The 14,376-nt window shown below is 37.9% G+C and overlaps 1 protein-coding gene across 1 annotated transcript in view; it reads left to right on the top strand.

Annotated features, from left to right (window-relative positions):
* MED27 (mediator complex subunit 27) overlaps window positions 1–14,376 on the top strand; it is an 81,752-nt gene that overhangs the window by 47,322 nt on the left and 20,054 nt on the right. Inside the window, exon 4 of the mRNA XM_069873373.1 lies at window positions 7,302–7,395. Coding sequence (XP_069729474.1) covers window positions 7,302–7,395 — 94 coding nt within the window. The remainder of the gene's footprint in view (window positions 1–7,301; window positions 7,396–14,376) is intronic.

Raw genomic sequence — 14,376 nt, 5'->3', positions numbered from 1 at the left:
TTGAAGAGCATTCCACTGAGTACAAAGAAGAGTATTTCAACAATATAATAAAATATCTATGGGAATTTGACTGCAAAGTCTCTATTTGTAACACAAAGTTTTCCTTACTGAAGTTATGCTTTTTAAGGTGGTGCACTGGAATTCAGTATTTTGAACAGATGTCTTTTTGCTCTGTCTTGGAAAACAAACTGTGCACTGACAAACTGGGTTTTCAGAGTGCATGAAAGAGGTGTTCATATTTAACTTAAATGTGCAGATGTCTGGAGACTGATTAAGGGGCAGGTTTGCATTTCATGAGCTTTCAGCATGCGAACCTGCATGCAGCTGTAACATCACTGTCAGCTCATGCCTTCGAGGACATTCCTCGCAGGTTTGCACTACATCTGTTATCAATGGATTCACAGTAGCACTGCAGAATGCAGAATTGTGTTTGTTGTATAAATGATACAGTATAAGTAACATGTTTTCCCATAAAACAATATTTTATTTTTGGAATAGAATGACCCCAGTGTACAATATTCCTGGCCAGTGATGTGTGGTCCCAGCAGGAATCGTGCTGGCACATAGTGTGCAGCCATGCAAGGAGCTGAATCATTAAACCAGTTTAGTTTTAAACTAATACATTCTTCTTCTATTATTTTTTTTTAAAGCCAGCTCAGTTTTGTGATCCAGCACAGCTGAGGGGGCTGCACGCCGCAGCCTGCGGGAGGGGATGTGTCAGTGCCTTATGTCACTATTGGTGCTGAAGACTGAAAATTGTTGAATCACAGCCTTGGGTTTCTAAATGTCTTTGTCAATCCAGCCCTTAAACACTCTGTCTTGGCTTTTAGAGAACTGTCCAAATGACTTCACATGCATCCTCAAGTGCTGTAGCAGGTTTGGCCTTTTTTGAGTGAGAAGTGCAGATGGTTAAGTGTTTGGTACTGCTATATGTGCATATGCTTTTGAAGCAGACCACCCTGTGTTTATATGTAAACACTTCTAGACTATTTAAGCACATAACTTAATCTTTTACATTCAGTCAATAATGAGATGCAATTCCTTTATGACCGAAATAACATCTCTAGCAAAGTTGAAAACGAACTAACTTGAGAGAATAAATTGAAAGCTGCTGCCTTTCAGGTTTGGAGTTGACTCTTTCTCCATTTCAGCAGGGTCAGGCGTGGATCGTAGCAAATTTGTTCCTTGGACCTTTATCGAAGTTACCTTAGCAAACTTATTCCTTACAATCTATACATTCTGGCTTGCTTCTTCCCACAGCTGTGGATTCATATTACCAAGACACTTCAGTGCCAGAACTCCCTCATGCTCATCGTATGTTGTAGCCACAAGACTGATGGACTGCATGTAACTCGAAAGACTCAGGTTTGCCCCTTCTGCCTTCATCTTAAAGTCAGTTAGTTATATGAGAAAGGTACCATTTTTCCTTTGTATTGCATGATGAATAAAGATTTCACAGCGGGAAGGGAGGCTTTGCAGGAATAGCAGAAGAGTGAGTTAGTGTGCAGATGAGAGAGGAACAGAAGGAAACAAGAAGAGCCAGGAGGAGCCTGGCTGGAGTCTTCCACCAACAGAAAGTTTGAAGTTGGCTGAGAAAAGAGAGAGGAAGAAACCACTGGAGCAGTTTGTTCAGAAAGGACAAGAGGACAGTGTTAACAACTGTAAGACAAGACAGCCTGGCAAGGAAGCGTTTAACTGGAGGAGGAGTTGCTCAAAACAAGCGAGTGATCTTAATACTGGAATCAAGGCAGTGTGAGCATTATTACAGAGGCTCTAGAGAAGAAAAGAGCGAAAGCTTGAAGTAACAGTAAAAAAAAAACCAGCAAAACCCGTGGAATTTGGGGAAGAGACAGAGACATCCCAGATTGATGTACGGATGTCACGGATTATGCCAGCTGTAATTTAGTCATGAGACTTGAAGGCGCTTTCTCAGCATGAGAGTTGTTGAATTTCTTTTCACACTCCGTGCCGCCGCTCCAAGCAGGAAGTGTCATCTCTCAAAATCTGGCAGGGGTCACTGTTTTAATGACTATTGTTAATTGATGCTTCTGAAAAGCCTTCCATCAACTTGAATTTGCTACCTGCAGAGACTTGCTCAGCAGGTAGCTGAATCAAATTAAAACTTTAATTCATTGATTAATAAATCACACTAAAACTGTGACTACCTTGTATGGTTTAAAATATAATACTTCTTTAATCAGGTTGCCTGAAAACTATTTAGTCTCTTTATAAAATCTATAATATTTAAAATCCTGCCACTGCTCCAAGCTTGAATCTGGATTTGCAGAAATAGCTGTTCCATGACTCTTAGAGTGCAGGTAGGCTTTTTGCACCCATGCCTTTATTAGCGAACACTACATCTACCAGCAAGAGTCTGCAGGGCCAGCCCATGCTTCTGAAATATCAGACATGTGAAATGAGAAAATGCTGTGGTGAAAGCAGTAACTGAAAGCCAAAAAAAAAAAATTTAATCTGGGAGCAAGTAAATGCTGTGCCTGTGAGTGAATGGGTGGAGAGTTTTCCCAGAATGTTACAAATCCAGATTCAACAGAGTCAAAGTTTCTCTTCATCTCACATGTGCCGTTTTCCCCTGAGTGTATAGGAAAGATTATGCCCTTTCGTATTAAAAATGTGTGGTTTTTCTCTCTTTCTCTGTCTTCCCAAGATCATTTACCAAAATGTTCTTTCTTTCAGAAGACCTACTCAGAAAATTATTATTAATACTTATATTTCTTATCTTTAAATTGTTGTATTGAATGGAAAAAATTAACAACATGCACGTTAAACACTGTGGGGGATAAATGCTATTTAAATCTTGTCTAAGCTGTTAAACATCGCACTAACACTGGATCGCTGGATCTAATCCAGTAAAGATAAAAGAAAAAAACAAAAAGGAGAGGTCACATTAGAGAGCTGAGCCATCTGTCCAGTGTGGAATTGAAAGGCATTTATAATGAATTACTTTTCTGTATTACTCTCTTTGGGGGGCCTTTGTGTGAATGAGAGAGAAGTTACAAGACCATTTATCTATGAAGATGGTTCCTGAATTATTTCTACTTCATCAACCCGATGTTTTAATATGAAGATTTTTGTTTAGCATTTTGCATAACTCATTAGTCCCTTATAAACAGTATTTTCTAATCAGCTCCAAAAACATCTTCTGTCCCAGGTGTTGTTCCTCTGATATGAACTGGAGGATAAATCCTTCATGGTTATTGGCAAAACAGTGTAATTCTGCTGCTGCATTCGAGTGTTGATTTTTCTGTATCTTCGTAACAAGGCTTCACTTGGAATATAACATTTCAAATTAATTTTAGTCTTTGCTAAATCATGAAGTAGGTTGTTGTGTTTTGGCTTTTGCAGTGTTACTATAGCATGTTTGTAGAAAAACTTTTTTACATGAAAATAAAAGTAAGGATTTTTAGTATTGACAGCCCTGGAGAGCATCTGATGTCAGAGCCGATCCTGCTAGCAGGGTCTGGTTCTGATGAAGCCCTGAATGGTACTGTTTACCAATTTTTAAATAAAGTTTTTCTGTCAAAAACATGGTTTTAAAACCTTCTTAAATCTTACGACTCTCTGTCATGACGGAGAGAGGGATGAGTTAAAAACGGGAGAAGGAAGTTGGCACATATCTGCTATTAAAGCTTATTTTAAAATCCTCCCTCTGACCAGTAAATTATATTAGCAAAATTGCTTTAGTATTTGATGCAATTTAGTGATCAGAAGTCCTGTCAGTTGAGTCTGTTGTTCTTTTCTGACCAAGGTGCATAAGGATCTGGATTAGGACACAGGTATTAAGTTACTTGAAGCTTTTTGAAGGAATAAGATTCATTTAGGATGTTGCAATTACAAGGTGTTAATGTATTGTCTTTTGAGAGCAAGACGTTCAGCCTTTAAAGAATTTAAATACTGTGTTCTAATTGAACATATAGGCTAATAGCATGATCTTTGCAGTTGTTTTCCATCTGTCTTTGGACCTTTTTGAGTGCCTTTCCGTGAAAGAGGAGCTGTGGGGAAGGAGTTTGCCTAGACACTCCATCTAACCCTTTGTAGGTGGAACAACACCTGTTCTAGGACAAGAGGAGAAGCTCCTACCATATAATTTCAGCTCATATTTAATTCTGGGAATTCCATGAAATTTCTTTTCTTTAGGTTAAGGTATGATAAATATTTGAGCAAATCTATTTCCATTTGCTTTTTGTTATTTCTCCTGGATGTGTAAATGCGCATTCCAGCCAGCATCTCCTGTAAGGAGGAGAAAACTGAGATGTGGTAAGTACGTTAAAAGTTAGAAATGCTTGTTGGCAAAGTAAAATTAGACTCTTCTCCATCCTGAAGTGCTACGCTTCTCTGAGGCTGTGTAAGAGATTCTGTGACTTAAATAGGAACTATCATATTTTTTAGGCTAAAACTGATTGCACAGATGAGTAAATTGTAACTCTGCTTATTTTGGCACTAAATTAATGTATTTCAGTTCTGTAAAATAAGTTCCAGACAGCAGCTTTTTCTCTGACCCTCTTTCCAGACAGCCTCAGGAGTGTACTTTATCTTGTCTTTATCATATGTTCTTCAGTTTCCTCTAAAGTCGTCACCAGTTACACTTTTACAGTACTTTACTGCATCTGATTTATCATATCATTCCCTTAACAAGATGTTTTACCAGATGTCCTCTCTGAAGGGCATATCTAGAGAAGAATTTTGCCTTAGATGAAGTTGTTTGTCATATTATATTTGAGGCCACCGTGTAGTCAGGCTAATTTAGTAATTATATATGCATCTTTGAAGAATCTTTCTGTTCTCGTGAATCCTCAGGAAGCCCTGATGTCTGCTTGAAAAGAGGCAAAGGGGCAAAACAATGATGTGTACATCAGTGCTCTTTGACCATGGTGGTTGTGGATTTTTTTTGACATCTTGACTGAGAAGAGAATGAAAAGGCTGCTGGCTGGATGATCCTGATAGAGTTGCTGAGCCCTTGCCAAAGTAAAACATTAGATATTCCGGAGTTCATGGTTTTAATTTTATTGTCAACTGACTTGTGAAGTCTGGTACAAAATTAACAGGCTTCTAAACCCAGAGCATCTTAGGAACTCATCTTAAAGTTGTTTCAGGAACTGGTTAATACAGATTAGAAGATTTTGGTTCTGCTGTATGTGTGTTTTCACTTGAAGACTTTTCACAAGCTCTCTGTGAATTCCCTCTTCTGCCTTTTACTGCTCAGCTAGTAGAAGGTGATAGTTGGCGTGGAGTCAGGTTTTAAGGCACGCGGTCAAGGTAACTTTTACATTTAAAAAGTAATCAGATGTAAGAAAGAGTTGAAGAAATGGTTACCTCCAACCAGCCTGGATCACACTTTCAGATAATAAATGTACATGTCCCCTGGGACTTTTCTGTAAGACCTAAGCATATCAAATGCCCAAGTCCTACTGTTGTTTATGTGTTTGAATATTAGTTGAATTTTCCTCCCTTACTGCATATGCACTGTGTCGGTGTGTAAGCAGCCCTTGCTTTATGCAACTTCATATTTTGATAGGTTTTAACTTATTACTGCCCAAAGCTTGGAAAATTAGAAAACTTAAGTTATGCAATAATTTGCATCACTGTGTGCGAAGCTGTTATAAGAGATGTTGCTAAGCACGTACCAGTCAAGAAGCATAGAATCTCTTCTTGCCTGTTTCTCAGTCATCTCAATGCACACACAAGTGAGAGCTAAATTTATTTCACCTGGAGTAAATGCATTTACAAATGCAACTTGCCAGTATAAACTCTTCTGCTCTATAAAAGAAAGCATGGGGTTCAGTAATGTTTAATGTCAGTCAGGTGTGTGCTGTTGGTGAGGAGCTTATTCATCCTGAAGCAGCATCTTGCACGTCTCCTCTTTCACCGCGCTAAGGAAGTTCTTGGCTTATGGATGTTTTGACTTCGCTTATCAGCACACAAGCTGCTAATGAGTCATTCAAATGAATGGAGAAACTTTTCTGCGCAACTAGAAGTCGGATTAAGATTTTTATGTAGGATTGTCATAACTAATTCCATTCTTTTGTTACTTCTAAAAGCGGGCTGACTTTACCAACTGTACAAGTGTAGCTTTTTTTATTTTATTTTCGTTTTTTTCTGATTATTTTTAATCCCTTGCAAAATAATAACTGGAGCATAGCACTCATTTTTCTTAGGATATTTTTAGCAACTAACATTAGAACTGAATAATTTTGAGAAAGTTAACATTTTTTGCCTTGATTTAAGCAGGAAAATAATTAGATTTTAAAGGGAAATAATTATTTTTTCCAGTTTTACTGTTAATGTAACTGGGGCAACCGATTTTTCCAAAGTCGTTTTTTTCGCAGCGTGTGGGGTAGCATGAAAACGGTTTTATCAATGCATTCATTCATGGTTCAGTGATCAAGTTGCAGAGTTTGTAGATGCAGATGATAACAAAGGCAGTGGTGCCCCTCCCTGCTACAAACTTCAGGAGAACCAAAAAGGGTGCTGGATAGGTGCGCGAGTGGTGCAGACTGACACATCAACTCTGCTGAAGCCAGTACTGGGCATTTTAATGTATCCAGAGGAATGACTGAAGGATGCGAAGCGTGTCTGTGGTATGGGGCAATGTGTCCTGGGAAACAAAGTCTCTGAAAGGAAGTTTTCCCTGTTCATGGCTGTCAGCTCTTGATGTGATACTAGGGAACAAAGACAAACGTGAGCCAGCTCGCTTTGACGTGCGTAAGCCGACGTATTCTTCCCAGCAGAAAGGATGGTGTTTACCTCTGTGTTTGATCACCCTGGAGAAACTCATGGATTGTGGATCCAATTGAGACAATTTAAATCAATGACCAGTGCGGGAAATAAATTTGAAAGATACAGGATAAATAAAACCTCTTATGAACAGTATGACGACTTTGAGAAAACCTCAATTTGTTTACTTTACCCTAGAGAGAGTAAGGAGGTGACAACCTATGAGTGCCTACCTTAGAAAAGCAATTTGGGTAATGTATCTTTCCACCCCCAGAGGCTAAAGGATAGAAATATAATGGTAGGAGTTTGGAGCTGAAATATTTGATCGAAAAATTAAGCAAGTGTGTGTTTTTAAGGGCAGAGTAATTAATTTTCAAAACAACTTAGGGCTTTGGTATGTTTCCTCGTATCAATAACTTTTTTAATTATGCTTGCATGCATTTTTAAAGAATGTGAGGATGAGAAATTAATTCAGGCAAATCCTGTGGATGTTGTTCAAAAGGAGTAATAGTCCAAGTCTGTGGCAAGGAGCATGCGTGGTAATTCTGCTGTTTTGGTTTGTTTGGTAGGTACGTTGATGATGTGATCAGTCGCATTGACAGGATGTTTCCTGAAATGTCTATCCAGCTCTCCCGGCCAAACGGAACCTCTGCAATGCTTTTGGTAAGTTGGACCATTTAATCTCTTGAGATTAATTTCTTCAGGGATTGAATTACTGTTCTGAAAACACAAGTTATTAAAGATATTTTTATTCACAACTCTACTGTTCTTCATTCACCACAGCAATGCTGGATCTTTCTTGCTCTTAGGCAAATGAGTGATAGGAAGAATTTCACTTTCAAATGACAGATCTATTGGTTTTTATTGTTAGATATGGTTGTAGAAATATGAGCGCAATCTCAAATATTCACAGCAGTCTTGGCCATGAGTGAGTCTTAATCATGACAATTACAAAGGGACAGAGTGGTGGGAGAAAGAAAAGGAGGAGAAAACCAATATGATTTAAATTTGTTCAGATTATTCTTGGGTCAGTGCATTTCTGCTATATGATGGAGTTAAGAATTTGCCTTTGAAGTAAATGAGCAGTAAAGGCTGGATTAGAGATAAACAAGTCCAATACATTCGACTTATTTCTGCCTGACCAAGCAAGATTTCTTTGCAGAGGAACCTATTGTTCACATCAATTTTCACAGGCAGCTGTTGTGCTTATAGTAAGGGTTTCTAAAGCTTTCACTCAGAGACAGTAACGTGGAAGCGGAGTCTGTAGCATGGCTCTTGGATGCTGATTTTCCTTTTGTAGAATGAAAGGCAGAAGTCACCTCTTATGCCAAATTTTAAATAAGACTAGAAAATACACTGTATGCACAGGTGAGGACTAAATAAATATTTTTCCACCTCAGATTTCTCATAGCGTTTCGTATTTTTTTCCACTTTCTCACCTATGCTACTACTTGGCTGTAGCGTACATGTGAGTGTATTTCTTGTTTCCAAGCGAATGGTAAATTGTATCTGAAAATCAGATATTTTGTCGAAACAAAATTGTTGACTCAATGCAAATTAATGGTGGGATTGCTTCTTAGATTTTATTTTGCTTTTAGAGTTTGTTGACTTTAAAATATCGTTATGATTAGATTTTTGCCTGTATTTTTTTCAAGGCTTCTGTTAATTTCTCTATGGAAAGTATAGCTGTGATTATGTTTAGTTTTAATTAATCAACTCTATAACATCCCATTATTAACTTTTGTTCAACCTCTCCAATTTTGCAAGAGATTAACTGAGTCAGAGGTTAAAATAAACAGCTGGCATTAAAGAATTTAATCTGCAATTGTTGGATTCACCAAGTGGAACAATATATTCCAGAAAAGAATTGAATTCATCATTACAGTCTTAAGAAGCTATAAGTCAGGGAAGCTTTTGTATTCCTCCTTAAGCTGACTTCACGTTTAACTGTTTTGCTCTGTCTTGTTTTACTTCCTTACTTTGAAACCCTTTCCATTCTCTTAGAGCCTCTCTTTGCATATTGTAAGTGTATTCCACTTCTGATGGCTTTTTGAGTCAGAAAATATGACACCTTTCAAGATTCAGGCACAATTAGGTAAATTATCTTGGATGTGACTGATTAGGAATAAGGGAGATTGGAAGAATGAGAACTGGAAGAGAAGCCCCTTTTACAAACATTAGTAACTTGGTGAATTCCATGTCAAAATCAAGGTCATTATTGTTGCTACAAGACCGCAGCCCTGTATTGAACCAGTGCTATGCATATTCTCCTTGGATCAGAGATCAAAATGATTGTTTTTAAAGTATTTTTGTGTGTGATTGTGTGATGGGTTTATAATTTTTTCTTTTAGGCAGGTTTTCCCTCTTTCCCATCTGTCTCAGTTGATGTTGCCAATATGGCACTTTCCATCTGGCCCCGACTGCTACAAAAGCTTTTGCTGTTTTCAGCCACGAATCGTTCAGTGGAAGGTGCTGCAGGATGGGCAGTGTGAAGAGCACCTCCCCCAGAAGAAGGGAGGCTTCTCCAGTACTTGTGATTTCTCACTGAACTTCTCCCAAGTTAGATATAGAGTTGCTCCCTTGCAGCAGTGCGTTTTGCCATGATACCACAGGATTCGGATAAAAATATATTTAAAAACACTTCACGGCCATACCATGTGCCCAGAGTTAATTAACTAACTATAGCCTCAACCATTTCCATCCTTGGACTGTTCATATAGAATCATAGAATAACCAGGTTGGAAGACACCCACTGGATCATCGAGTCCAACCATTCCTATCAAACAATATCCTACCTGTGATTGCTTACGAAGGCCTTGGACACAGAGGTCTAGTTGTTATATTGAAGTATCTTTAAACACAGTCATTCCATTAATCAGAAAAAGCATGCGTTCATCATCAAAGGCCCTGGTGAGCAACATGTGTATTTTAACGTGTGCAAATGATTGGAAGGAGATGGGGTAAAAAGGGAAGGGGAGCGCCTGTGAGATTCTCTGAAGTTTCAGAATGACCCGAGGCTTTGCCACATAAATCATTTTCAGAAATAAAAAAGCCCCAATGCAGAAATTTCAGCCCCAGATGATGCAACTTTGTGTGCACATAGAAATCAATTTATGTCCTTAGTGGCAGAGATGGGACTTCTACGGTCTAAGGTTCAGCCAGTGTTTCAAGAGGAATAATTATCAGCCGTGTGAGCCGGCTGGTCAGGTTCCTCTGGCACGTACCTTTGTGTTAAGCTAAGTTCTCCCTGACCACGATGCAGCTTTCACACAAGCTGAGAACTTTCAGCAAAGAGAAAAATAAACCATTCCTGAGAGCATAAATGCTCTGTCTTGAAAGGTTGCTACCTCCTACTCCTTTGAGGTTACAGTTTCCTCCAGACAATAAGGAGGGGTTTTATACTTCAGATTTATACACAGCAATTGCACCTCATTAGGCTGGATTTATGCTACATGGACCAAATACATAAATAATTGAAACCTTCCAGAGCTGTGTGAAATCCTCAACTGATTTTAAAAGCAGTTTATCATCGCATTTCAAGGTGCTGTTTAATCCCAATCTTCACTAGTGATTTTTCAATTAATCTTTTAATCGCACTATGCATAAAAAAGACTAAACATAGAATTATATCGGCTTTAATAACAGTGTTATGCAAAATTAATTGCCAGCAGCAGCAGAGGGAACTGCGGGGTCCTTAAGCTTTTTTGTGATTTTGCTGGTTGAATGCCAGGAATTGTATCGAGATAAACCTCATCTTGTATGTTAAGAAAACATTAATTGATTTTTAATTAATGAAAAATAACTAGATTTTTGCTTGTTTTGAATGGTCAGCTGTATTCCTAGATATATGCTATTTTACTAACAAAATAACTTCATGGTGTGATAATTATATGATTGCTTCACGTGCCTTGTTTCTGTTTATAATTCAGAATACTTTTTTTCAGTGTGAAAGATTTAATTCCTGTGTAGAATCAATTCAGAAATATTTTAGAGAACGTTAACCATTAGCCTCGCTTTTCTAGTTGGCAGCCATTACTTCCTTAGGGTCATGTACCGAGCCAGCCCTAGTCAGGAGTAGAAACTAATTTTCCAGTTTGTTCATCTGGAAACTACTTTGTCTTTTAAATCTCTTCTCTCCCCGGTGTTTGTAAAGCTACAGGAAAGCACCACTATAGAAGTGAGAAACAGTGGGTAAATATTTTTACAGATAATTGAATAGTTTTCTATAATTTGAGCTGTTTCTAAAGAATCATGATATGTATAACTAACTTCTAATTTCAAAAATCAAAACTATTTCTGATAAACATTTCTGCTTATGGCAGAAAAGATGATTTCTTCCTTTCATATTACCTTACAGATTTTTGATGATAAATTAATTTTGTAACTTTATACTGATGCCTAGTTTTATTCTAGATCTTTCATATAAAAATATGAAACATGTTTTTATACAAATTTATTTATTCTCCATCAAGTCAGACACATTTGCATTTCAACTTTCAAGTCTTGTTCCAAGCATTTTAAACAGTCACATTGTATGGAAGTAGGCTGTATTAATTGCAAATAGGCTAGACATCTGTTCACTGAAATGGAATCATTTCTGTGTCTCCTTTTTGTTCATCAGTGTTTACATAAAATTGTTATTATTTTCTGTTGGAAGAATGGATTCTGAAAGTTATTCTTTGCCCAGAAAGAAAGGCCACTGAACTAATTTTTATTCAAGAGAGCCTGACCTTGAAGAACTGGGGAGGGAGGGGAATTTGCTGAGCAATTTGAAGTCAATATTGATGTCATACTTGATCGGAAACAATTTAATGCTGTTTTTCTCAAAACAATCTGTTTTTTTTCCAATTGCTTAGCAGCGTGAGCATTCATCCTCACCAGTTGGATGGTTCATTAGGAAATCAGCGTGCAAGAGGCACTGGGTAGAGGTTGGCAGGTTTGTGATGGAGATCTAGACCTGATGATCATGTTTGGTGGTTCAGGCTCCTAATTTTAGACACATATGATGAACATGAATTTAGGGATTTAGTCTCTTGGAGACACAGGCTGGGTTTGGTGCCTGGTGAAGCTGTTGGGATGCTTAAGGTTCTTATATGTGAGCAGGATCTTGAGGAATCACTTGTGAGCTCACAGTGGGACTGTTGTGATTGTGGTGGCTTCACAGTTAGTATCTTAAGGTTGAGAACCAGCATTTAAAAAGCACTTGGGGTCGATGTCATCATCTGTAGCAATGCAGGAGTAAGGTGACCCTTCCCAAGTGTGACTGGCCGTGGGCAAAATCTGTCTTTTAATCTTTGAACAATATTCTGTGCCAGCTTGTTGGCTCTAGTAAGAGAATATCTTATATTGCCATGGGAGAGGATCCTTGACCCTTCCCTTATATGGTGGAAGTCCTTCATTTATGTTGACTTTTTATCATGGACTATTGCAATTAGATTAGATTAATGAAAGGTAAATTCCAGCCCTTACATAAAAAAAGAAATCCTTGTAAAGAACCTAATTAGTATGTTTGTTTATTTAGACTCTAATGGCTTAATTGCATCTTATCTTGCTATTTACAAATAGGCATCATTAAAGAATAACGAGCGTGTGAGGGAAAAAAGTGCAGCCTTCAAACCTGCAGATGAGACATCAGAAAGAAAAGACCTAGTTGAAAGTCTGGGTGGGTTTTCTTTATTTTTGATGTAAAACCTTATTTTTATATATATATTTATATATATATATATGTGATTTCCATTGTAGTGATTAATAAGATAGACACACAAGTGGGAGGACAAGCTTAAGGCTGCTGGATGGCAGGAGAAGGTCTGGCCTTTTCCTGGAAATACATACGGCTTGGTTACATCTCGATTACTTTGGTGCCTCATTGCTTTCTAGCATGACTAAAAAGAGCCTAAAAATTTGTGCTCCTTTTTATACAAGCCGGGAGACACCCCTGTTAGCTAAAAGTAATGTTTTCTTTCTTCAGGCTCTGCATTGCAGAGCATCTGCAGCTTAAACCAGCAGCAAATTCCCTGGGATACTGAGAGGAAATCTGGAGCTTCAGGAAATTTTTGCAAAGTGTTGGCGCTTGGTGTTGTCAGCATACGTTTTCCTAATACAAATCTTGTAAATAAATAAGAAGAAAGAGCATTTGTTAATGACTTTTTTTTAATTGTTTATAATAGGGCTCTTCATGTGGTATCCACATCACTGAGGAGGCAAAATTAAAGGAGGGGATTTCAAACTATTTCCTCCAGGCAGAATTCTAGCGTGATCAATTAGTTTTGATAGTTTTCATTTTGTAGACTAATTTTGACCTTGATTCTGACTTATTTGGAGAGGTACTTACTTCTCTTCTGATCATAAGTAATTTTCATTGATGTTGGATGGGGCTTTGAGCAACCTGGTCCAGTGGGAGGTGTCCCTCCCCAAGGCAGCGGGTTGGAACTGGGTGGGCTTTAAGGTCCCTTCCAACCCAAACCATTCTATGAGTCTGTGTTAAATATGAACTTTTCTTAGCAGTCTTACAAGATATTATTTAAGCCATTCTCACTGATACCCTGTTCCCCCTCCCCCTTTCTTGGCACACATTGCCTGTCATCTGCTCTTTGAGAATTATCTTGGTGATAGACAAAATATTTTTAAAACTGGGGTATTTCAAGAAGATTTTTATTTTATATATCTTTGTCAGAAAAGCTGCATAATATTGCAGATTTCAATCAGCTGCCTGTCCTACCTTCTTCTGGAGCTTGCCGTTTTAGGAAACAGAGGATTTATGAATAACTTAACTGTCTGAATTTAGGATATTTTAGTTAAAAGGAACTAGAAGTACATTGTTATTACACAGACCAAAACAGAAGCTACAGAAGTATTTAACTTGCAACTGTTCCATTTTCAGCTCACAGAACTGTGGGGCATGTTTTTTCATTCATATTAATTGAATTTTAAAGTGACCTTGTACATGTATTGATTTGAATTAAAATTTTCTACATCAAGGACGAGTTGGCATATATCCTTCAGGCAAAATATTAAAAAGCCAAGTGCTGTCTTAACAGGATATCGACAGAAGAAGTTGAAATTTAATAGGAAAAGTTGGCTTAGAAAGGAAATTGTTGCCATTTTGTCACAATTGAAAGGTGTCTTTTCTGTATAATGAAAGAAGTTTCAGTTGATACCTGTGGAAATGCAGGGACATTTTAGTGGCCGTTAAACAGGGACCATCTGGGTGAGTCTTGACCTCCAGAAGGACAGACCTGCAGGACTGGAGCCTGGAATAGAACTATCAAGCTACATTTTACCAGAGCCATTAGGTTTTTATTACCTTTTTCTCGGAGATCTGTAGGGACGCAGTTGTATGACTATAGGTGCAAATTATATTCCATACATAGATCTTTTCTGAACATGGACCCCAGTTAGCTGGGCCGAACAGGCATTGAAAGAAAATGATTTGCTGGAAAACGTGATTTGTAAAATGTGGTTGAGGTGAACAAAAACATTAAGCCCCAAAAACTGTTACAAGTCTTGATTATTAGAGGAAAAAACAAAGGATATCCCATTTATTGTGTACGATACGGAATGTGCTTTATCCTGAAAATAGCTGTGGAGCATACTTTTGGCTTCCAAATTGAACAGCATCCTCTAGTCTAGAGACAGGCTGTTGTT

The sequence above is a fragment of the Phaenicophaeus curvirostris genome, chromosome 20, assembly GCF_032191515.1.
Source record: "Phaenicophaeus curvirostris isolate KB17595 chromosome 20, BPBGC_Pcur_1.0, whole genome shotgun sequence".
Taxonomy (NCBI): Eukaryota; Metazoa; Chordata; class Aves; order Cuculiformes; family Cuculidae; genus Phaenicophaeus; species Phaenicophaeus curvirostris.
The sequence above is the reverse complement of the archived record's forward strand: the minus strand, read 5'-3'. Positions and strand labels throughout refer to the sequence as shown.